Consider the following 24,678-nt stretch of genomic DNA (forward strand, 5'->3'; position numbering starts at 1 on the left):
CTTATTCCATCAGATTGTGGAGCTGTTATCTCCCTGGCCCACTTCCCACAACTTAGCTGTGTGGGCCTTTTTTAGCACATGTGCAGCCGATCGCACTGTTGCAATTTGCAGTCTCTGCCTCAAGCAGATCAAGCGTGGCAAAAACACCAGCCATTTGGGTACCACATGCTTGACAAGGCATTTAACCTCCTACCACTCAGCCTGTTGGCAAGAACACCTGGAAGCCACACACAAGGGACACAATTCTTTTCCTCACTCCCCACCTTTCATGTCTACCCCCACTATATCTCATGACCTCTCAGCAGCCTCCACTGACAGGGATGATGGTTGTAAGAGAAGAGTTCACTTGCTGGTGGCACTGTGGCTTCCAGATCTATAGGCTGCATTTCTGGTGTCCTCCAGCGGGTGTCTCTCAGCAGTCAGGAGCTGACATCATCTCATGCCATCAGTCATCACCTGATTCTGTATGCTGAAGTGTATTTAACTGCTTCCCGACCACTTAACACAGATATACTGCAGCAGAAGGGCACGTACAGGCAGAATCCCATACCTGTACGTTGCCCTTTAAGAGGCGGGTTGCACGCGTGTGCATTCCGCCAGCGGCACGTGCCCACTGGGAGCTTCGTGAGCGGGATCGCGGGTCCTGCGGACTCGATATCCACGGGAATACCTGTGATCGTCTCACGGAGAGGGAGAATGGGGAAATGCTAAAGTAAAGAAGCATTTCCCCGTTCTGCCTAGTGACACTGTCAGTGATCACCGCTCCCTGTAATTGGGTTGTGTCACACACAGCCCCCCCCACAGTTAGAATCACTCCCTAGGACACATGTAACCCCTACAGCGACATCTAGTGGTTAACCCCTTCGCTGCCAGTCACAATTACACAGTAATCAATTCATTTTTAATTGCACTGATCGCTGTATGAATGTGAATGGTCCCAAAAACATGGCAAAAGTGTCCGATCTGTCCTCCATAATGTTGCAGTCATGATAAAAATCGCTGATCGCCGCCATTACTAATAAAAAAAATTATTAATAAAAATTCCATAAAACGATACCCTATTTTGTAAACGCTATAACTTTTGCACAAACCAATCATTAAATGCTTATTGTGATTTTTTTTACCAAAAATATGTGGAAGAATGCGTATCGGCCTAAATTGAGGAAAAAAATTGTTTTTTAATATATTTTTTGGGGATATTTATTATAGCAAAAAGTAAAAATAATGCGTTTTTTTCAAACTTGTTGCAATTTTTTTGTTCATAGTGCCAAAAAAAAAAAAGGAAAGGTGATCAAATATCACCAAAAGAAAGCTCTATTTTGTGGGAAAAAAAGGACATCAATTTTGTTTGGGAGCCACGTTGCACGACCACGCAATTGTCAGTTAAAACGGCGCAGTGCCGAATCACAAAAAACGCTCTGGTCTTTGGCCAGCCAAATGGTCTGGGGCTTAAGTGGTTAAACCCTGTGCATGCTCTTCCTCATTGCTGTGGTATTGTCTCCATGTGCCCCTGACCTGCGTATCAGTGTTCCTGCATCCTGTTTCCTGTTCCTCGACCCTGATGCCTACCCTGCAGCCTGATTCCTTCCCACCTGCTCTCTCTGTCCCCATTACCCTCTTCCTATCCTGTATTGCCTCCCAGCTGCCTCTGCTTGATCTCCAGTGTTTGACCCTGGCACAGTGCGATTACACTTTGCATTCCGCATCTGTTGTATATATTTGATTTTGGCAGTTGTTCATTGTGTGTCACTGTTTGTTTCGTTCTCTGGTTTGTTTTACACAGTTTGGTATTTTGGAGGTGCGTTTACACTTATGTTATTCACTTATCTATTAAATAAATTATATTATTTTACACTCTACTTGTACCTGGTATTCTCTGTGGCAGTCCACACATTTCTGGTCACACCGGTTACTGACAATCCTATAGCAAAGGATGTCACAGATCTTTGCAACACATCTGCCAGCAGCAAACCACCAGTTGTAGAGTATAGCAGGCAAATTTCTCTGCCCCAGGTGCTGCAGTGAAAAAAACAAATACACTCCCTGCCCCCATATTCCCAGCTTCTAAATTCCAGTTTTTTTTTTTATTTGTACATGGCCACCAGGGCAGTTGCCAGGCCCCCATACCCTTTTTATTGCTGATAATTGCATATATGCTTTCAAAATGGGGACTTTTGATTTTCCAATTTGGGGTCCCATAGACTTCAATGGGGTTTATTGTGCGGGTCCAAATTTTGCGATGTTCGACAGTTCGGCCGTGAACCAAACCAGGGGTGTTCAGCCCATCTCTAGAGAAGAGTTACAAGACAATGTCACCTTGGTATCCGACCCCATGTCAGGGCCTGATTGTGAACCTGGAACCTCTGCTGTGTCAGGCAATGTCTCTTCTTGCTGAGCTGCCGTGAATGCTGCACAGTTCCCTGGACAATTCCTTGAATGATCGTGTCTTAAATCTTGCTTGTCTTTAACCCTGAACTCTTTGCTCCTCCAATGATCTTCCTGATTCAAGCCATTTCTCTGCACTTCCTGTCAGCCAGATTATTGTGCTCTATCCAGGCAGTATCTCTATCCTGTCTTAACTGCTGCCATATATATTTTGCTACCACTTGTTATCGACATTTGGGTAGTTTACTGACTACACTTATGTTTGATCCCTACCTGCTCATCTGCTACTGGACCGGCTTGCTCACCTCTTGGTGGGGAGATCACGAGGACCATGACACGGTACTAACATGCAGAAAAATCCATCTCCATCATAAGGAGCTTTGGTGAACACCATTTGGTACTTAGAATCTGTACCTCAGATGAGCCCGTGTCATTGACCGGGGTGACTGCCTGTGTACCTATCCTACCGGTTGGTGGTAGTTGCGGTACTGCTATAGCAACTGTTTTTTGAGCCTGACCCTAGATCGTGACACCCCGATAGATCTGCATTGTATGCACCCGACCACCTCCAGACTGTGTTGGAGATGCTCAGAATATCTTTATGTCTGGTGGAGTTGCTGTCTGCTTTCGTCATTTTGTCAGAATGTATTCACTTCATATAATTCTATTGCCATATCGGATGTTCAAGTTGCCCTATTGTCAATGATGTCTGGGTCAATTTTAAAAACAAAAAAAGGCATTTTATGGCATTGCATGTTGGCAGCATGGGTAGTATATCCCATTATTGGAATATTTTTTTCTTCTCCTCCCCATCCTTTGGAATGGGCCTGCATACTCAACAACATTATGGCAATGGAAATATTGGTGGCTCGATCCAGAAAAAGTCTGTACCTCGTGGAGGTGTCGGCAGGTGCATAGTGACTCATTGGCATTTAAAGCTTTGGTTGCAAATTACGGTAACCTAACAAAAGATTCTTCCAAAAAATGTCAGTGTGCTTACCTCCTCCCCCACCTCACTCATGCTCTAGCCATTTAATGGAGTTTATACCTTGCCTTTTGCAACTGAAATAATCTTTCGGTTCACTAAATTTTTCCCATTTTTGTGTGTGTTTTACTGTGATCTTTGCTTATTACAAAACCTTGGTTATCTATACATTGTACACTTTCGCATAATACTGCATTAAATGTATTAGATGGGTGCATGCATCATAGTGGAAAACAAATTATGCACAGTTCAATGCAATAAAATACAATAATCTATAGCAACAAATTGGGATTTACGTTGCATAATTGACTGAAGTATGCCAAAATCGAATTAGTTGCTATGACTGACTGCTATTTGTGCCAAGGAACCCTCACTACTTTATTGAATAGCTTATGTATTTTACTTTGTGGCTTTTTCACTGGCAAATTAACCATACAAGATTTTACATTATTATTGGATATTTATACAAGTTTAATGACTTACCTGATATAGCAAATCCACTGAAGCCCACAGCTAGAACAAGGAAAGAAATGGCTACTCCTTTAGAGTGTGAATAGCCCACGACTAGAAGAAGTGTGGCCTCCATACCAAAACCTGCATACAAAATATTATATATTTGAATTACCAGTTATCCTTTAATGTGTAATTTAAATTTATTTAAATAGTATATGCCATAAGTTTACATATGTACTGCCTTTTTTTTTGTACTGTGAACCCCGATTTGAAAAAAGTCAGTCTTGGTGACTTCACTCATGTCTACACATGTTTGTCAGCAACAACTACCAAACTATGTAATGACCTTTGCAAAATCCTTTTCCAATGGAACTCATTTTTAGTCACAAATTTCTTCTTTTTTGGTATTAATTTCCACAGATCAGATTTCCACAGATCAGGAAAATATTAAAAAAAAAACTGCTTTTAAAGTTTTTTGATACCTCTAATTCAACTAGTTAAGGTTGCAGTCTTAAAACAAATGGCCTTGCTATAAATGGACTGGTTTGTCCCAAATCAAAATGTATACCACATCAGGTAGATCATATAATGCACAACTTCAGTACTGATTGCATTAACCAACATTACATACCTCCACAATTCATCATTTTACGGACATTGGTTGTGGACATTATTCTTTTGGTACGCAGGAAGTCAGCTATCTGTCCTCCAATGGGTACAATGATTGTCATTACCAAGTGGGGTAGTGCAGAGAGAAGACCAACCTGTAAGACATACATGAAGCAAAATATCACGCAAAAATTATAGAATATTGTATACTTTTCTAATGAAAGCAGTAGTAAACACCGCTTGGAAACTTGTACCTACAGGGAAGCGATAATAAAGCTTACCTGTAGGTACAAAGAATATCTCTTAAACTTGCACCACTTAGGAGATATTTGCTGTTTCTGCAGCCATTGACTTCACTAGCGCATGTGCTCTGAAGAGACAGCATACTCCATGCTGTCACTTCAAAGCTATGTGCCTCCGCCATGACTCCCGCGCACATGCACGAGATTGACATTGTTGCGGCTTTGCCATTCAAGCTGCCGAAACCCATAAACCTGATAGGAAGACCGGATGAAGATGGGAGCCCTGTCAGTGGTGATAGCACACCACTGAAGGGCTTTGTTTTAAGATAAGTCTTTGATATTGTGTTAGTATGCAATGCAGAAATTTCCTTTTTTAGTTGAACGTTTACTACTGATTTAACACCATACCTAGTTCTTTGTTCTGGCGTAATCATATTTACATTACCACTTTAGCCCCAGAAGGTTTTACCTCCTTCATGACCAGGCCATTTTTTGCGATACAGCACTACATTACTTTAACTGACAATTGTAAGGTTGTGCAACGCTGTACCCAAATAAAATTGAGGCCCTTTTTTCCCCCACAAATATAGCTTTCTTTTGTGCTATAAACAAAAAAAGCTACAATTTTGAAAAAAATATATATTTTTTTTACTTTCTGCTATAATACATATCCAATAGAAAAAGTGTAAAGAAATTAATTTCTTCATCAATTTAGGCCAATATGTATTCAGTTACATTAGAAATTGATGGTCCACACTATCCCAGAGACACATTCATGTTATAGGTACCTCATCCCCTAATATTTTGAAAATACTATATTCGGGAAAGGGGAAGGAAAGAGAGGGAAAAATGCAGCAGGGGATTTTTGTGCGGTACAATTTACAAAAAAACAAAATATTTATAAAAATTCATTAAATTTTATTTCAGATATATTAAAAATATTATATCAATACATTAAACACGACTACACGGATGGTACAAAATTTGCACATTCATAGCTACAAGGTATAAGGGATATAGGTATTCAGTTACATATTTTTGGTAAAAAATCCTAATAAGTACATTAATAAGTATATTGATTAGTCTGCGCAAAAGTTATAGCATCTAAAAACTATAGGATATTTTATGGAATTTTTGTTTTCTTACTAGTAATAGCAGCAATCAGAGATTTTTAGCGGGACTGTGACATTGTGATGGGCAAATTGGACACCTAACTGACACTTTTGACAATTATTTGGGGACCAGTGACACAAATACAGCAATCAATGCTAAAAATATGCACTGTTACTATACTAATGACACTGGCAGGGAAGGACTTAACACCAGGGGGATCAAAGGGTTAATTACGTCCCGGGGGGTGCTTGCTAACTGTGTGGGGGATGTTTTGACTGGGGAAAGAAAGAGACCCGTGTTCCTGCTTAGCAGAAACACAAGATCTCTCTCTTTCCCTGTGACAGAATGGTGATCTGCCTAGTTTACATAGACAGATCACCATTCTGCCTCTTCCAGGAATGATTGCAGATGGGCGGCAGACAACGGGTACACCTGACCGGGCCACCTTGATGCAGTAAGTGTGTGGAAGGCGGTTCCGGAACCGGTTAAAAGATAAATGCACCTTAGAAATAATCCCTGAATCATCCCAATAGGATGCAAACTCAATTCTGCAGTTAACCAGAGCCAGACCCGTGTCAGTATTATTTTAAGTGTACCTATTCTTTAATGGCACATCTCATAGTATTTAGATTGCAAAATGTATGCAAAATGACCAGGGGTGGGCTAATTGCAGCCCTCCAGCGGTTGCCGAACTAAAAGTCCCATTGTGCCCTTGCATCTGGGAGTCATGCTTGTAACTGTCAGTCTTCCTATCATGCCTCTGCCTCTGGGAATCATGCATGTAACTGTCATCTTGCAATGCCTCATGGGACATGTAGTTCCACAACAGCTGGAGTACTGCAGTTACCCCACCCTGCTGATAAGTGATTCTGAGGATCGTCACCCACATCCAATTCAGTATAAACACTTAGTTTCCTTTTAACCAATCTCAGTTTACAGTATTTCACACTGCAGTATGTCAGTTCGCTGAAATCAATCTTAGATCACAACTCACTCTGGTACCCGCCATGTCTCCAGCAATACTGGGAATCCCAGATGAGGACCAATGTTCCCATCACTCTAAGCTTCTTATAGCGTATCTCCTATACTATGCAAACAAAGAAATTCTGCTAAAATAGGCTTCTTCGACTGCACCAGAGTTGCGGTCGGGGAAGCTCTGGTTGATGCGCCTCTACCCCTATACAAGATAACCTACTCCAACAGCGGTGTCGCTGGAAAATTGATAAGGTCTAGTACTCCTGGACCTTGACATGAATTCCACCACACTGCTGAGTCTTCATTGGATGATGGTCATAACCGGTTCTCTCAACCAGGAAATATCAATGTCTACGATGTATTTCGTATTATTTCTTAGTTTGTTCTGGACACTGTGTTGTCCATTGTTCTGGCACGGGTTTAAATTGGTCTATCTGTCTAAGTTTCAAATAGGTTGTCTTATTGTACTATGAAATTGGAAAACCATTGGAAAACACTTTTTTTTAATTGTTGTGTACCATGCAACTGTCAATAGACCACATCTGTTTGTTAAAAAAAGAAGAACATGGGGATGCTGCTCTGGTCCATCCTGCAGACAGTGCGCTATGCCAGGGAACTGCTGTAGATGGAGGGGATAACTGGAACATCCTGTGGCCACCAGAAAGTCCGGGCCAACCATCGTGGAATGCACAGTGAATGTGATGTCACCAGAGAAGAGATGGACGGAACAAAAGGCTACATGCTCGGAGCACCAGCTCCTTCTACAGGCCTAAAGGACTATTTATGCATAGAAGCCATCTTTATTTACAAACAAATAGTACAGCTATGGGGGCTAATTATGCTCCCAGCTATGCCAACTTGACAATGGGCTATTGGGAAGAACTTTACATCACCCGGAACAATCCCTTTGCTGTCTATGTGGACTACTATGGTCGCTATTTTAGCTCTTTTGCCTTATTGATCAATAACTACAGGACTGAGATATTTAATACCACCACCGTATCCCCAAAATGGACCTTTGATCCCCATGATCACACACTGTTCTTGCGCCAGAAACTGTTGTTACTTGCTGAGAGTAGAACGCTATATTGAAGTGACAGTTCAATGTCTATCTTGTCTCCGGGCACTGTAGACCTGTATGATTTTTACCACAAAAGTAAACATAATTTTTAATATATTTCAACAACTTATAATTGCACTACCATAAGCTTAAATGTTGATTACTTGTTCAAAGAGTTTTGTCAATATTATCCTCAGCTAACCCTGTCAAACTTGCTTTTAGGATGTGTTTTATGGTTTTAGTGTTCTTTACTAAGGTTTTATTCAAAACCACATGACAACAAAATTATTTATTTACAGAGGCTATTGATCTCAACTCGATTTAGAAAGTTAATAATATAGTACCTCCAGAAATAACACCATACCTTACTGATCTCAAAGCCAAACACTTCCTCAAAATAGGCCGGCTGGCTAATGAGCAAGAGATAGAATGTCCAACTGCGGCAAAAGTTTGCAACGATGATTGCGTACACTGGCATAGAGGTGAAAAATTTCCGCCAAGGTGCTTTAAATTTCTGCAAAGACATTATTTATATATAACATTATTTATATATAACATTATGGATATGGTTTTAAATACATTCTCTAAATACTCAAATGGCATATAAACATTTGTAACTTGATATTGCAATATTTGAACGGTGGCTGTACCTCAAAGAACGCAGTCGCCATTATGGCCAAAAAATTTCCAACAGGTTTTTTCGAGATAAGTCAATCAAATTATCAATTTTTGTTGAGCAGAGTTGGGTTGGCAGGGGCAACCAAAAGTGCAGATCCATTCATCATGATTCCTCCCCCTCCAAGAAATAAATCATGAGAAATTCTAAAAGGGTAGAATTGTCCCCAGGAGAAGGGAAGAAGAGAAAGCTTTCAATGAAAACACCTGTTGTGGGTACAGCCATCTAAGTAGGGAATTCATCTCACTTTGGCCGACTTTTCCCTAGTATACAGACAATAAAAAAAAAATCTAGAAGGCATTTTAATCCTTTCCTATCCTATCCAAAACTACACCACTACTACTACACTACACTACTCCACCACAAACCTTCTAGTGAGGAGGAAAGATCCAGACATGTAGGTAAGCATCCTTTATGTCCATTGATGGCAGGATATCCTCTGGATAGAGCAAGGCCAACACTGTATGTACTAATTATTTTCTAAGCTTCTGTGTCTGGGGAAATGTGTTCAAATGCTTGAGATCCAATATAGGATGAACATCACTGTTTGACTTTAGAACTATAAAAAGATTTAAATAAAAGCTCCAAACCACTTTGTCCTCTGAAACAGGGAAGATCACTCTTTAAGACAGAAGGTGATCGAGAGCCTGATAATGTAACAATCTCTTTTAGCAGATTCAGGAAAACATTTGAAAGCATAAAGTGTGCGGGGGGGGGGGGGGAACGTTTGAATTCCAACCTGTAACCATGAGCAACTGCACAATAGACCCATTTGTCTGCTAACACCCACTGCCATACTTCCAAAAAATGATTGACGGCGCCCCTACATTGAGAAGCTTGGAGGACCAGGACTTCGTATGCCCTGTACACATGACCAGACATTCCAGCAGACTAGGTCCGACGGACTTCCCGCCGGAATTCCGGCAGAGTTCCGACGGACCTTCCGATGAACAGACTTGCCCACATATGACCAGACTTTCCGGCAGACTAGGTCCACCGGTCTTCCTGATGGAGTTCCTACGGAGACTTCCAAATGAATGGACTTGCCCACACAGGGACTAAAGTCCGTTCATTTTAAATGTGATGAGTTACAACAGGACTAGAAAAATAAGTCATTCTGGCCGCTTTTATCAGCGAGATTGACAGCTTGTGAGCCCTGTCGCCTGGTATGGATTTTAAAGGGAACCCCCTACACCAAAAAAACGGCATGGGGGTCCCCCCAAAATTCATACCAGACCCTTATCCGAGCACGCAGCCCAGCCGGTCAGGAAGGGTAGAGGAGACGAACGATCCCCCCCCCCGAGCCATACCAGGGCGCCCCCACCCCAAAGCACCTTGTCCCCATGTTGATGAGGACAAGGGCTTCTTCCAGACAACCCTGGCTGTTGGGTGTTGGGGTCTGCGGGCGGGGGCTTATCAAAATCCATGAGCCCCCTTTAATAAGGGGGCCCCCAGATTCTGGCCCCCCATCCTATGTGAATAAGTACTCTACTTCGGGGGTCTCTTCTGACTTCTCCGCTCTTTCCGCTTCTTCTCCCGATCTCTGGCCTCTTCTCCCGCTCCCTGGTTCTTCTGCAGGGCTCCTTCGCTATCTTCTGCACTTTTGCCACTCTTTTGCTAGGGGTGGCCCGGATTTTTAATTCGTCGTCACCGTTGTCATCTTCTTCTTCTTCCTTCTGTCCTTCCGATGTTGACATGATGCTCTCTCCTGCTGTAATGCTGTGGACACGGTGCGCAACGACTTATATAGGCATAATGAATGGGGTCACCGGGTGATGTCACCCAGTGACCCCGCCCCTTATGATGTCACAATCCTGGGGCATGCTTGGAGAAGGGAGAAGGGAGAAACAAATGCCAACAGGTCCAAGACACAGCAATAACAGCAAAGCTGTGAACTGCCTGCAGCTCAAAGTGCCTGCTCGAGGGGTTTTAGGCCCACAGTTGGTTTAGGAAGAGGCCGAATGCCCACCTGGTAGGACCTAGAGAAAGTGATAATAGAAGCCCCAGTGGCAGCCTTGCAGATCTGTCATCCAAAGTCAAGAATTTTTTGCACTAGAAGCAGATGGACTGAGGGACAGGATAAGGTGTTGACGTTGGAGAGACAGATAGAAAATACCCTAGGCAGGAGGAAGATCCAGGCCTCAATACCATCTGTGCAAAACTGTGAAGGATTCCTTGCTGGATAATGTGACCAGTTCAGATAATCACCTCACCAAAGAGAAGGCTACAATATAACTACTTCAGATCCCACTGAGTCACAAAGGGAAGCTACATGGGAGAGGTAAAAAAATTCCCAAAACAGAATAGAAAAGGTAGGTACTCTGACCATCAATAGTGCTGAAAGCTTAGTATCAATAAATTTCTAGACTTCACTATGTTCAGTCTTTCAAAACTTGAGTTTCAACCATCAACTACCATGCTCTTAAAGTCAGAAACCATGAAGGCAGATGGCAAATTGGTACTTTGGAATAGAAGATCCTGATGCAGTAGGACCCGGTAGATCAACTTATCTGGTCGGCATACCACATCTGTCTGGGCCGGTTTGGAACAATGAGGAATATCAGAATGCCCTTTGTCATGAACCTGTAAGCCCCTGTACACCCGGTCGGACATTCCAACAACAAAATCCGTCAGATTTTTTCTGACGGATTTTGTCCGAAACTGGTGTTGCATACACACGGTCGAACAAAGTTGACGTAAAATCCGATTGTTCGGAACGTGATGACGTTCGTTCGTTACGACGGGACTACGTTCAGGCTAGTAGCCAATAGCTTTGGTCTCGTAATTTGATCTGAGTATGCGTGGCACTTTGTCCGATCGGAATTCTCTACAAACAATCGGACTAAGTCCGATCGGATCATGTTGTCACGACCGTCCTGGCATCCCGATCGTTCTTAGGAGATCTACTCACAGAGGTCCCATGTTGAGAACCCGTCGTTCCCCTTTAGCGCGGGCCAACGCGAACGGACGCACACGGTTACGTCCCGGTACGACCGGGCGCACGCGGGTGCGCGACGTGGCAAACGAGCGCACGCAGACCCGTCGTGCGACCGCTTTGGCGCCCTAAAGGCTTCTTAAGGACTCGGTTTCCACTCTCCCCTCGCTGTCCAGTCTACAGCGTGTCCTGAGATTCTGTTTACCTGTTACCTGCCAGTTTGATTCCTGTGACCCGGCTTGTTCTTGACCACGTTTGCCTGCTGCCTGCCACCGACTACCTGCCTGCCTGACCACGTCTCTGCCTCTGCCCTTGTACTGTGTTGCCCGCCTGCTGCCGACCCTGCCTGTACCTGACTACTCTGCTGTCTACTGATCCATCCGGATCTGCTTGTGCCTGCTGTTCCTGTCTTGACCTGCCAGTGTCCGCTGTCTCCACTGACAACCACCATCTTGCCAGTCCATCAGTCTGCTCCTGCTGTCTCCTGCCGACTGCCATCCGTGTTGCTGTTGTCGTCCGGACCTACCAACACCTGCCAGGCACTTGTGCCCCCTGAACTTTCGAATCTCTGTTACCACCTCCAGGGGTTCTTGAGCCAGGGGCTACGAGGGGCCGCTCCCTGCACTCCAGGCTCGTCCACCAGGTACGTGACACATGTTGTCAGAACAATTTAATATCCACGTCTCAAACTTTGTTGGTCGTACAGCCCACACACGGTCGGGTTATCCGACAACACGGTCCGATCTAACATTTTCCGTCGGAATTTCCGACCGCGTGTACAAGGGCTAAGACAGACAAGGAAAGGCGTAGGTCAGGAGGTACCGATCCCACAGAGTTACCAGAGAAAATTTAACGCAATTTGGCGCCTAGTGGCCTATAAAGATGCCTCAGGGGTGCTGGGTCTTTGCTGTTTGATCTGCAGCTGTCTCCTGAAATCCTGGTTCTGTGCCTGTATCCTGTTCCAGTACTGACCCGGCTTCCTGACCACACTGCTATCTCCATTCCTAACCTTTGGCTTGTTTGACCCTGCTTCCTCCTGCCTGCCTGCCTGATTACCTGTTGCCAAACCCAGCTTGGACACTGATGCTGACTCTGACGCTGACTCTGACACTGGAGTGCGGATACTCAGTGGAACGATGCAGCCCTGTGGCACCAGTTCCGCCTTGGTCTATCTGAAGGTTTAAAGGACAAGCTAGCCTGGGTTGGTGTTCCAAATATTTTTGAGGGTCTAGTCACCTTGTCTATACAGATAGACCAATGACTCTGGGAGCGCAGAACAGAAAGCTACCCAGCAGCCCCGTCCAGCTTGGATGTTACCCAGGGTGCCAGCTCCTGCTTACCCTGCTGCCACCAGTCCTGTTCCAGGTAAACCCATAACTGTTAACCAGATGCCTGATACCTCCAAACCAATGCAACCAGGATTGATGAGGCCTTCTCTGTCAACTGAAGAACAACAACGCCGGCTATCTGATATCATTCCACGGTTCCAGCAGTCCAGAACACTGTTGATTTCATGAATCATAATAACAAATTATTACAGGGGGCCATGATCAAGGCACAGGCAAAGAATAAAAGGATATTTGACAGGAAGAGTAGAGGGGAATTGTGCCTTCAACTGGGGCGATGAAGTATAGCTGTCTACCTCTAACCTCAGAATGACTTGCCCCGCAAGGAAACTGGAACAAAAAAACATTGGTCCCTTCCCGGTGAAAAGGAAATTAAATGAAGTTTCATATAAGCTTTCTCTACCTGATCCACAGCATACCTACATCTGCTGACCTGCATCCGCTGCCCTGCATCCGCAACATACCTGCACCTGCTGTCCAGCATCTGCTGCCCTGCATCCGCAGCATACCTGCATCTGCTGTCCTGCATCCACTGCCCTACATCTGCAGCACTCCTGCACCAGCTGTTATGGCTTTTTATCTGGCACATCACTTCCAGCTAAGAGAACCCTTCAGGCATTCTTACCTCACCGTGCTTCTCCAACCACTGTCTCAACTCCAGTGGTCTCCAAGCCGGGGTTGTACAAGAGGTCTCCCTCTGCTGGTCAGGCCCACTCCTAAGGTACGTGACAGGACAAGAGATGAAAAGTGTCTAGTCTTTAGTTTTGACCTGGAGGCCAAGATGTAGCACACATCCTGGAACTATTCCCATTGGGTTAAGATGCTGCCAGCTGAGGTGGTCTGCCTGCCACTTGTGTATATATCTGGAATGCACATGGTTGACAAGGCACCAAGAACAGGATCCAATCTATCTCTTTGCTGCGCCAAACCTCTAGATCCTTATGAGAGTTGATGCATACCACCTTCTTGGCATTGTCTGCTTGAATCAGGGATATAACCTTCAATTAAGAAGATCTAATCCACCTGAAGCATCTAGATGTTACTTGGGTAAAAATAATTCAATGATAACCAAGTTCCCTGTTATCAAGGGTGTCCAGTTGAGCCGGTTCACACAGCTCTGGGACAGCCATGGAGCCCACTGGAAAAGGGACCTGTGCGTCTTTGGCTCAGTTTCAGGTGCGAATTCTGCCAACAATTTGGACCTGATTCGCACCTGGAACAGTGTACATGGACGCACCGGACCCCTGCTGTGAGCCGCGGCCACAACTAGTGTGAACCCAGTCTAAAGGTTGGGTGTAAAACTAGACCAAAGCAATTGCCTCAAAAGAGGCTACACTCAGATCTGGGATTCTTATACAAAAGTGGAGAGTCTGATGGCTTCTGTTTCAATATTAGACCACATTGTGTAAGATTTCCCTGGGGAAAAAAACAATCTGATCTGAGCTGTGCAGGACCACCCAGATATTCTGAATAATGACTAATTTCCAGTGACGATCTATGGAGAATCATTCATACCACGTCCGCCAAGCCATCTCCTCTACAGATTACTGTACATACATTACATATCACAAACAACATACACAGAAAATATTTTTTCTCCATGCATCCTACGCACACCACATATGAGCAGAGGCATGCAAGAAAGGTCCAGGAAGATCCACACTCATCCATATTTCTGGAACATGAGGAGGTTGATGTAACAATGGTGAAGGAAGTGCCCACTGTTCCCTCAACAGATGGTTGTCTAAGGATCACAAAATGAGTAGTACTGGGTCTAGCATCCTGATAAATACCTGAGGTTCTGATGAGACATTGAGGGGCAGGAATAATGTTGAAGAAAATTCATACTAGGCCTTCTGGGTCTGGAATAGATTTTAAGGGGACCCCATAAAAAAGGCATCCCCCGAAATTCTATAGCATACCCTTCAAGTCAAGTATGAATTTTAAGGGGGAATCATACACAAAAAAACAATAAAAAAAAGAGTCCCCCAAAATCCATACCAGAACCTTATCCAATCATGCCACCTGGCTGGCCAGAAAAGGAAGTGGAGGGGGGATGAGCATACAAGGTCACTTACCTTCAACATGGATTGGGGGATACCATGTTGATGAGAACAAGGGCCTCAGCCCCACAATCCTGGCCCAGTAGCTGTGAAGGTCTACAGGAAGGGGGCTCATCATAATCTAGAAGCCCCTTTTAAAAATAAGAGGGGGCATCAGGTACTGCCCTCCCCCGGTAATGAATAAGTAGTACATAGAACCCCTACTTATTCACAGATAAAGTGATAAGTGTAAATAAACAACACACCGTTTTTGAAAAATCCTTTAATATGAAAAAGGAGCAAAAATGTTCCCATGATGTAGATCCATCATCAATTACATTGTCCAGTGATGCAGATCCACACCAATCACAATGAATGACTCCCGCTGACCTACTGAAAGAAAAAAATGTCTGACATGTCAGATCCTGTCGCTTCATTAGCTCTGAATTACATCTTCTGGTCCAAACTGGCAGGGTCTATTGGGTTGGGGATCTTCATGAAGTCACTGACCTTTGTTTACTTTAGTGGCAGTGGCCAGGTGATGTCAATTAGCATGAGTGAAGTAACGGGATTGAACATGTCAAAGGGTTTTGTCTTTCAGTGGGTGTCATTAAACCTGCTTGACATGGATCTTCATCACTCGACAACATGATCGATGGTGCATATACCTTGTGGAATCTTTTTTTTTTGTATTACCACTTCGTATTATTATTATTATTTAATCACCACTGTTTTTTTTTTTCGAAATATCGTATTTATCGCGTATAACACGTGCTGGCGTATAACACGCACCCCAATTTTAGGAGGGAATTTAAAAGGAAAAAACTTTTAGGAGGGAAGTTTAAGGAAAAAAAATTAAATTTAAATGCCCATCAATGCAGCCTTTCATTTGCAGCCTTGCATTTAGCCTTGTCAGTCATTTGCAGCCTTGCATTTAGCCTTGTCAGTCATTTGCAGTCTTGTCTGTGTCTTTGCCATTTAAAAATGGCGCCGCCGAGATAAGAGTGGATGTCCTGTGTATCTTGGCGGCGCCCGGTAGTTCTTGGCCGTTCTCAGCGGCTTTTGGCTATTTTCGGCCACACTCGGCCATTCTCGACGGCTTTCGGCCGCACTCGACCGCTCTCAGCTATTTTCGGCCACACTCGGCCGTTCTCGGCTGGAAGCCACCGAGAATGGCCGAGTACCTTAGAAACAGCGGGGGATCGGCATATAACACGCACCCCCGAATTACCCCTGATTTTAGGGGGGAAAAAAGTGCGTGTTATACGCCGATAAATACGGTATATTTAAAAAAAGACCAAACATTTTCAGTTTCTGTTAAAAAATTCTGCAAATAAAAAATCTTTCTTCATAAATTTAGGCCAACATGTATTCTGCTACATGTCTTTGGTGAAAATAACCCAAATCAGTGTTTATTTAGTCTGTAGGCAAGTTATAAACTATGGTACATACTGTATATCTGAAAATGGATCAATCCTGATATACTGGCGGCCTATCTCATTTCTTAATGCTAGGACAGTACAAATAACTCCCCCCCATGACCCCTTTTTGGAAAGTACACAGTCTATGTTATTTATTAAGAGGCATGGTGAGTTTTTTTAAAGTTGTAATTTTTTGTCACAATTTTTCGGGAAAATTAAGAAATAAAAAATGTTTTCACATTTATTTATTTTTACATACTGTCACCAGTGCAGTACAGCATCATTGTATAACTAGTGTGGCAGTTATACTGACTGGTAACAGTATGTAATACATATTTTTTTTTTAACATGCTTTGACCAGAGCAATGCAGTAACTGGGGTAGTGATTTGGATTTTTTTCTTATTTTTTACACTACATTTGGTTTAAGCAACCATTTTTACTGAATGAAACACATTCGTTTAGTGTGTATTGTATGAAAGAAAGCAATCCATTGTTTACAATTGTCATGTGATGTGCTGTGATTGATCCGATGGACACAGCCGGTGACCTGTACTGGGCAAACAGTTCGGCCTGAGCATGAGTTTGAGCCAAACATTGAGGCCGCGTACACACGCGCGGACTGTTCGCCCAACCTTGTCCGCTGAACAGTGTTTGGGCGGACAGTCCGCTCGTGTGTGGGGCTTCAGCGGACAGTTTCAGCGGACAGTTGGCCGAACAAGGTCTTACGGAAATTCCGAAAAACTGTCCGCTGAAACAAGGTTTCAGCGGACTGTTCGCTCGTGTGTAGGCTTGTTCGGCCAACTAAGTCTCGCGCATGCTCAGAAAGGATTTCCACGTCGGAAGGTTGCATTGCAGTGTATAGGACGTCGTATTTTTCGTCCCGTCGTACGTGCCGTTCACGTCATCGCGCACGGTTTCAGCAAACTGTTCGTCCGTCGTGTGTGTGGCCATGTCCGTCCATGCTAAGTTTGAGCGGACTGTTCGCTCAAACTGTTGGACGGACAAAGTTGGGCCAACAGTCCGCGCGTGTGTACGCGGCCTGACTGTTTGCCCCGTTCACATTATGCGCCCTGATTGGGCAAAGTGGGGGTGGGTGTTGTGATTGATGATGGATTTACATTGGGGGACACTGGAATTCTCAAAAACTGTCTCTGTTTTTATTACTTTTTGACAATGTTTTTGGTGAATGGATAGGGGTACTTCCAGATTCCGATAATCCCCCCGCCCGCAGACCCCCACAACTACAGCCCAGGGTTGTGGGGAAGAGACCCTTGTCGCCATCATCACAGGGACAAGGTTCTTTGGGGTAATAGGGCAGAGCACCCCCACCCCAAAGCAACCCCCATGTTGAGGGCTAGTGGCCTGGTATGGTTCAGGAGGGGGGTGCTCACTCGTCCCTCACCTTTCCTGACCTGCCAGGCTGCATGCTCAGGATAAAGGGCCAGGCATGGGTTTTGGGGGGGACTCCACAACCTGTAGGGTCTGGTGTGGACTGGGGGGGACCCCACACCGTTCTTTTTTTCTTTTTTAAATAGTTGGGTTCCGGCAATTGCAAACACACGTCAATTTACAGTATCCCACAAAAGTGAGTACACCCCTCACATTTTTGTAAATATTTTATTATATCTTTTCATAACACTGAAGAAATTATACTTTGCTACAATGTAAAGTAGTGAGTGTACAGCTTGTATAACAGTGTCAATTTTCTGTTCCCTCAAAAGAACTCAACACACTGTAGCTCCCCAGCATTCATGCAGCCCCAGACCATGTCACTTCCACCACCATGCTTGACTGTAGGTAAGACACACTTGTCTTTGTACTCCTCACCTGGTTGCCGCCACACACCATCTTAACCAAATAAGTTTATCTTGGTCTCATCAGACCTCAGGACATGGTTCCAGTAATCCATGTCCTTAGTCTGCTTGTCCTCGGCAAACTGTTTGCAGGCTTTCATTTGCATCATCTTTAGAAGAGGCTTCCTTCTGGGACGACAGCCATACAGACCAATTTGATGCAGTGTGCTGCATATGGTCTGAGCACTGACAGGCTGACCCACCACCCCTTCAATCTCTGCAGCAATGCTGGCAGCACTCATACGTCTATTTCCCAAAGACAACTTCTGAATATGACACTGAGCACATGCACTCAACTTCTTTGGTCGACCATGGCAAGGCCTGTTCTGAGTGGAAGCTGTCCTGTTAAACCACTGTAGGGTCTTGGCCCCCATGCTGCAGCTCATTTTCAGGATCTTGGCAATCTTCTTATAGCCTAGGCCAGTGATGGTGAACCTTGGCACCCCAGATGTTTTGGAACTACATTTCCCATGATGCTCATGCACTCTGCAGTGTAGTTGTGCATCATGGGAAATGTAGTTCCAAAACATCTGGGGTGCCAAGGTTCGCAATCACTGGCCTAGGCCATCTTTATGTAGAGCACAAATCAGAGAATTCTTTGCCATGAGGTGCCATGTTGAACTTCCTGTGGCCAGTATGAGAGAGTGAGAGCGATAAGACCAATTTTAACACACCTGCTCCCCATTCACACCTGAGACCTTGTAACACTAATGAGTCACATGACACCGGGGGGAGGGGAATGGCTAATTGGGCCCAATTTGGACATTTTCACCTAGGGTTGTACTCACTTTTATTGCCAGCGGTTTAGTCATTAATGGAGTGTTGAGTAATTTTGAGGGGACAACAAATTTACACTGTTATACAAGCTGTACACTCACTACTTTACATTGTAGCAAAGTGTAATTTCTTCTGTGTTGTCACATGAAAAGATATAATACAATATTTTTACAACAATGTGAGGGGTGTACTCACTTTTGTGAGATACTGTAAATGTGATTTGACTTCTTTTTCATTTTTGCTGCAGCATGTTCTTTAAAGATGCGCCATTTTACATTCAGACTAATGCCACGTACACATGACCAGACTTTCCAGCAGACTAGGTCCGACGGACTTCCCGATGGACTTCCGGCGGTGTTCCGATGGACTCTCTGAACGAGCGGACTTGCCCACACATGACCGGACTTTCTTGCAGACTAGGTCTGCCGGTCTTCCCGACGGACTTTCAACAGAGTTACGACGGACTTCCAAATGAACGGACTTGCCCACACATGGGCTAAAGTCCATCCATTTTGAATGTGATGAGTTATGACGGGACTAGAAAAGGAAGTCAATCTCGCCGCTTTTAACGGCAAGATTGATACCTTGTGAGCCCCGTCACCTGGTATGGATTTTAAGGGGAACCCCTTAAACTGAAAAAACGGCATGGGGGTCCCCCCAAGGTCCATACCAGGCCCTTATCTGAGCACGCAGCCTGGCCGGCCAGGAAAGGGGTTGGGGACGAGCGAGCACCCCCCTCCTGAACCATACCAGGCCGTATGTCCTCAGCATGGGGAGTGGGTGCTTTGTGGAAGGGGGACACCCTGTGGGCCCCCCACGCCAAAGCACCTTGTCCCAATGTTGATGAGCATTTTATTACAAATAGAGCAAAGTTAGCAGTGATGTTCCACAAGGATTCATTTTGGGCTTGGTTCTTTTAACTCTTTTATAAATTACTTAGTGGATAAAACAGGGGTAAGGTCAGGCATTTTGCAGATGACATTACATTATGTAGATTTATTAAAACTCAACTGGAGGAATAAATACTAAGAAAGAATTTACAGATTTACTATTAAATATAACAGAACTGACTTTCCCTTGGCAGAACATTTCTACAGCCTTGACCATAGTATAGTTCTGATAGGGAAATTTAGGGAGCAGAGGGAGAGGAAGGAATGGGAATACACATATACACAAACTAAGTTGACATCAAAGCACGTGGACTGGTTAAATCTATATAACAACCAAGAAAACGTAAATGCAGAGACAGAGGTACAGGTTTCTTTTACCTGAGGGAGAGGTGGCACCTGGATGCACTTTGGGGAGAAGGCAAGCTGGCAGAGGCAGTGTGTCTTAAAGGATCTGACGGCTTGATGCTAGATACTACAGCATACCTTCAAAAGTCTAGTGGTGTTTATGCCTTAACAGGTCTGGGTTGTTTTGTTGGCAAAAGAGGGACCTACTCAATAGGTGGTTATGGTATGTGGTTATAATGTTATGGCTGATTGTTGTATATAATTATTGTTTTATAAGTTATTTGTAGAAAAGCATACCCGAAGAAGAAAAGGGTTTTCAATAGCTTGAACCTAAAACTATATTCAGTTACCGACATGAAAAGTATTGCCTACTGTTGCTAATACTACCTTTGACCAACACCTTTGACTAACACAATACAACACTTTACTGATAGAATTATAAAAAAAAAAGAATTATAGAAAAAGAAAATTTAGCTTACCGCCAATGGGTTCATGAAACCTGTGCTCTCTCCAATACTCTCCTCAATGTACCTTCTCTCTTCTTCTGATATTGTGGGATGTTGTGCTGGACTTTCATAGGAGACAAGAATCCAGAACATGTACCAGAAAATACCAAAGCTCCCTGGGGATAAGAAAATGCTTTCTTTAAAATGACTGTTAATTTAATATGGTAGCTGGACATTTACAAAAGAGGTACTTAGACATACGGGTTGGTATACTAACAGTTTATATACCTATGCACTGTATTTTTTCCAATACTACTTTTATCTTGTAATAAGGATAGACCATCATCAATGAAATAAAGGAATAATCAAAAACTGGAAAAAAAGCAATTTTTTCCTAATGGTGGCCTGTCGAAATTTTCTCTCTGACAATTATCTATGAATACTTGCTTGGGGTGATAATGCATATAGTCGCATAAAGAAGCAGTTAACCAACCTAAGGGAAATAGAGATCAACAGTGACATCTTCTTTCTCTCAAGATGCAAAAAGAGGACTCTCATACCACAAGGTCTCCAGATTAGAAATCTTTGTGCAAATACACTGAACTCTCCTTACGCAGAAGGACTTTGCAGACGTACCAGCGAAAGATTAAGGAACAAACTTTTACCATTCATAAACTGAATGGTAAAAGGGTAACAATCAGGAAACAAAAGCTGTGTGTGAAACCCTAACATCAGTGGACCCTACAATCATTAACCAAATTAAGAATGGAATGGAAACTTTACAAAGACAATTTCAAAAACTTGCCATTATTAGGAAGCAAAAAAAACCTCCAAAAGCTACAAGAGCAGACCTTTTGGACACAATCTAAACAACATAAAACCAACACAACATGTCTACCTCCTGCTATCAGTGACCTGGAATCCAATCCAGAATCCCAAGGTATCTCTTGCGTAAATGCTTACCTGACTGACAATTTGAATATAACAGAGTAACTTGGAATCATCAATTTGTCAAATCATAAACTTTCCGAACCAGAAATAACGGTCCTTTCAAAAGACTTTCTGCCCAACCACCAAATTGAATCATTTGCAGTTATTGTCAGATTTGGAGGAATTCTTCAGGAGTCTAAGCCTCAAAGAATATTTTCACAGTAATGAAAGGAATCCTAGGACAATGCAATGCAACAAAATGAACAGCAATTTCACACCTCCACAAGGGTGCAACCAAAAACGGACACTTATTTTGACAGCTTCAGACTGCGAGTTACATCTATGATATCTACCCAGCAAAATAAAATTCTATACAATCTTTCACCACAGGAGCGAAAGGGCTATAAATGATTTATGCAAAAATCAGGCCATCACCATCAAACCAGTGGATAAAGGGGGAGCAGTTGTGATGGATACAAACAAATACATACAAGAGGCAACTTGCAAATGCTACTTACTATAAAAAAATGGATTATGGGGGTGTGGCTTGCAGACGGAGTGGATGGCAGCACACCGAGTCAACTCCTATCCATCCCGGGCCATTAGGGGACTTTAAAGCGACAAACAGCCTTGTTTCCTACCATCAACAAGCACAGTCAGTGCGGGCACACTCCCTGATGCCATCTCGAAAGAGAAAAGAATGTGCCAAGCCAGGGAAGATGATGGACTTCTTTACATTGCCGTGCCATCTCCACAGCAAGATAACGCCAGTGGCCATACAGAAGCTACACGCGGCTCTTTCTAGCAGCATGGAATGGCACACAAGGCAGACCGAAGCTGCAATAACAATAACAACAATCAGGAACATGAACATTACTCCCCACCTCTGTCAGTTTCCTCCAGCTAAGAGTAAGAAAAGGACATCTGCAGCACTGACAGACACAGAGGAGGTAAGCTGTTTTAATTCATCTTTAGATGACACCAGGAAGCTACAAGACTCCATTACAGACTTCCCCACACTGAATCAGCCAGTCATAGACGCAGCACTTAAGGACCTGCTGGTGTCTCTACACTCCACTCTGCACACTGACATAATAGCCATTACACAACAATTTAAAAGAGAGGTGTCTGCAGTAACTAAAAGAGTGTGACATATTGAATCGAATCAAAATTGGGAGAATTTACAGCCACATTCAATAAAATGGTCCATGCTCATAATGACATGGATTATGAAATAATTAGAATCAAAACCAAATTGGTTGATTTGGAAGACAGATCAAGACCAAACAATATTCAAATCCGAGGCATCCCCAAATCTATCAAACCCCCAGATCTTAAAAATTACCTCATCAACCTCCTAAAAGCAGCGCTTCCAGAAGCACCGCTAGAGAGCCTTGTCATTAATCACATACACGACTACCAAGGCCTAAAAACATCCCCTCCCATCTGCCCAGGGACACTATAGTCCAGGTTCACTTCTACCACATAAAATACCAATTCATGATGTCTGCAAGACGCAGGGAGGATCTGACTCCAGAACTGCAAGAACTGTCCTTTTTTGCAGATCTCTCTGCATTTACTATGCAACAATGCCAGCAACTGGCCACATCAACAAACCGCTGAACAATCACTGCATCTCCTACCAATGGCTTTACCCCGCTAAACTGCTGGTCACCAAAGGCAGCAACACATATGTGATAGCCAGTGTCAAGGAAGGCTTCCGACTCATGAGAGATTGGCAAATCCTAGACCCAAACAACATTGAGGAGGATACGCCACACTCACCTCCATCTACTCGGGCTAGCTCCAATGCTGAAACAGGCTGAATGTTTACTTCTCTAACACCACATCCCTATATCCCCTGGTGGCCCAGGAGAGTTCCACACAGTTCTTTTCTTGTTACCCCCCAAGTTCTAGCGGTAAATCTTCTCCACAGATTATACATAGAATCGCTGTTTTTTATTACTTTGACTGTCTCTTCTTGTTTTTTTTTCATCGTTCATCTTCACAGCACTGGACGGACTTCCATATTGGTATGTAGGGGCACACAGGGCCACTTTGTCCAGCTCCCTACTTCTACTTACCATCACGACAAGGACAACAGAATCATCGCCAGGTAACAAAAGAGTACACCGGCCCAATTACACACTGCAGCACGGTACATACTATCTATATATCTAAGATGGCATTTAACATTACCTCTTTTAATGTGAAAGGTTTGAACAGCCCTCACAAAAGACAAATGGCTTCGAAGGAAGCGACTAGGCTCAAGAGTGTCATTATCTGTTTCCAAGAGACTTACTTTATCTCTCAAACCCATCCATCATTTCGCCACCATCATTTCCCTCATGTATATATGGTTGAACGGTCCCAAAAAGAAAGGAGGAGTTGCAATTGCCATCAGAGACTCCATTTCATTCACTCAACTTGAAACTCACCTAGCTGCATCAGGCAGATACATCATTCTTGTATGTGAGATCTTTAAAATTAAATACACATTGGTAAACCTGTACCTCCCAAACACAAATTAACTACAAGACGATATGGAAAAAGTGACACCCCTAAAACAAGGTCATGTGATCCTATACGGGGACTTCAATGTAATCCCAGATAAAGGCTTGGACCTTTCCAAACCCATGTGTACTCAATTAAGAAGGGAAACTTTGGCCCAGTTTATCGCATCCTCTGGACTATTTGATGTGTGGAGATGCCAGCACTCCACATAAAAGGACTTTACCTTTTTTTCCAATGGGCATCATACGTACTCATGTATAGATTTATTTCTAGTAGACAAATTCATGTTGAAAAAGATTATGAAGTCAGAAATACATGTAATAACTCGGTCTGATCATGCTCCTACGTCCATCAGTGTGGGGGATCGTTTTACCGAAACAAGGGCAAACAGATGGTGCAATATACTGTGATATATTCACCCTCTCACAACCTGAAAACCCAAAACAAATTAGAGAAACGATAAGGGAGTTCTTCTAACTCAAATGACCCATCAGTCGATGATCCCTTCATGCTTTGGAAGACACACAAGGTATATATTAGAGGTCTGCTCATACAACTGAGTACTAAGCTTAGGAGGCAGGGGACAGAAGGGCTCAACGACCTGTTAACTAAAATACAAAATCATGAGCTCCTCAACAAACAAAATACTACACAAAAAACTAGAGACTCACTATTCTACA

At 43.6% G+C, this 24,678-nt stretch overlaps 1 protein-coding gene across 1 annotated transcript in view; it reads right to left on the minus strand.

Annotated features, from left to right (window-relative positions):
• SLC17A7 (solute carrier family 17 member 7) overlaps positions 1–24,678 on the minus strand; it is a 238,137-nt gene that overhangs the window by 19,663 nt on the left and 193,796 nt on the right. The window contains exons 7-10 of the mRNA XM_077457005.1: positions 20,588–20,730; positions 8,187–8,336; positions 4,455–4,587; positions 3,854–3,964 (exon numbers count right to left, since the gene is read on the minus strand). Of these exons, the coding sequence (XP_077313131.1) occupies positions 3,854–3,964; positions 4,455–4,587; positions 8,187–8,336; positions 20,588–20,730 (537 nt within the window). The remainder of the gene's footprint in view (positions 1–3,853; positions 3,965–4,454; positions 4,588–8,186; positions 8,337–20,587; positions 20,731–24,678) is intronic.

This window comes from Lithobates pipiens, unplaced genomic scaffold, assembly GCF_037356315.1.
Source record: "Lithobates pipiens isolate NorthernLeopardFrog02 unplaced genomic scaffold, aLitPip1_a1.2 Scaffold_27, whole genome shotgun sequence".
Classification (NCBI taxonomy): Eukaryota; Metazoa; Chordata; class Amphibia; order Anura; family Ranidae; genus Lithobates; species Lithobates pipiens.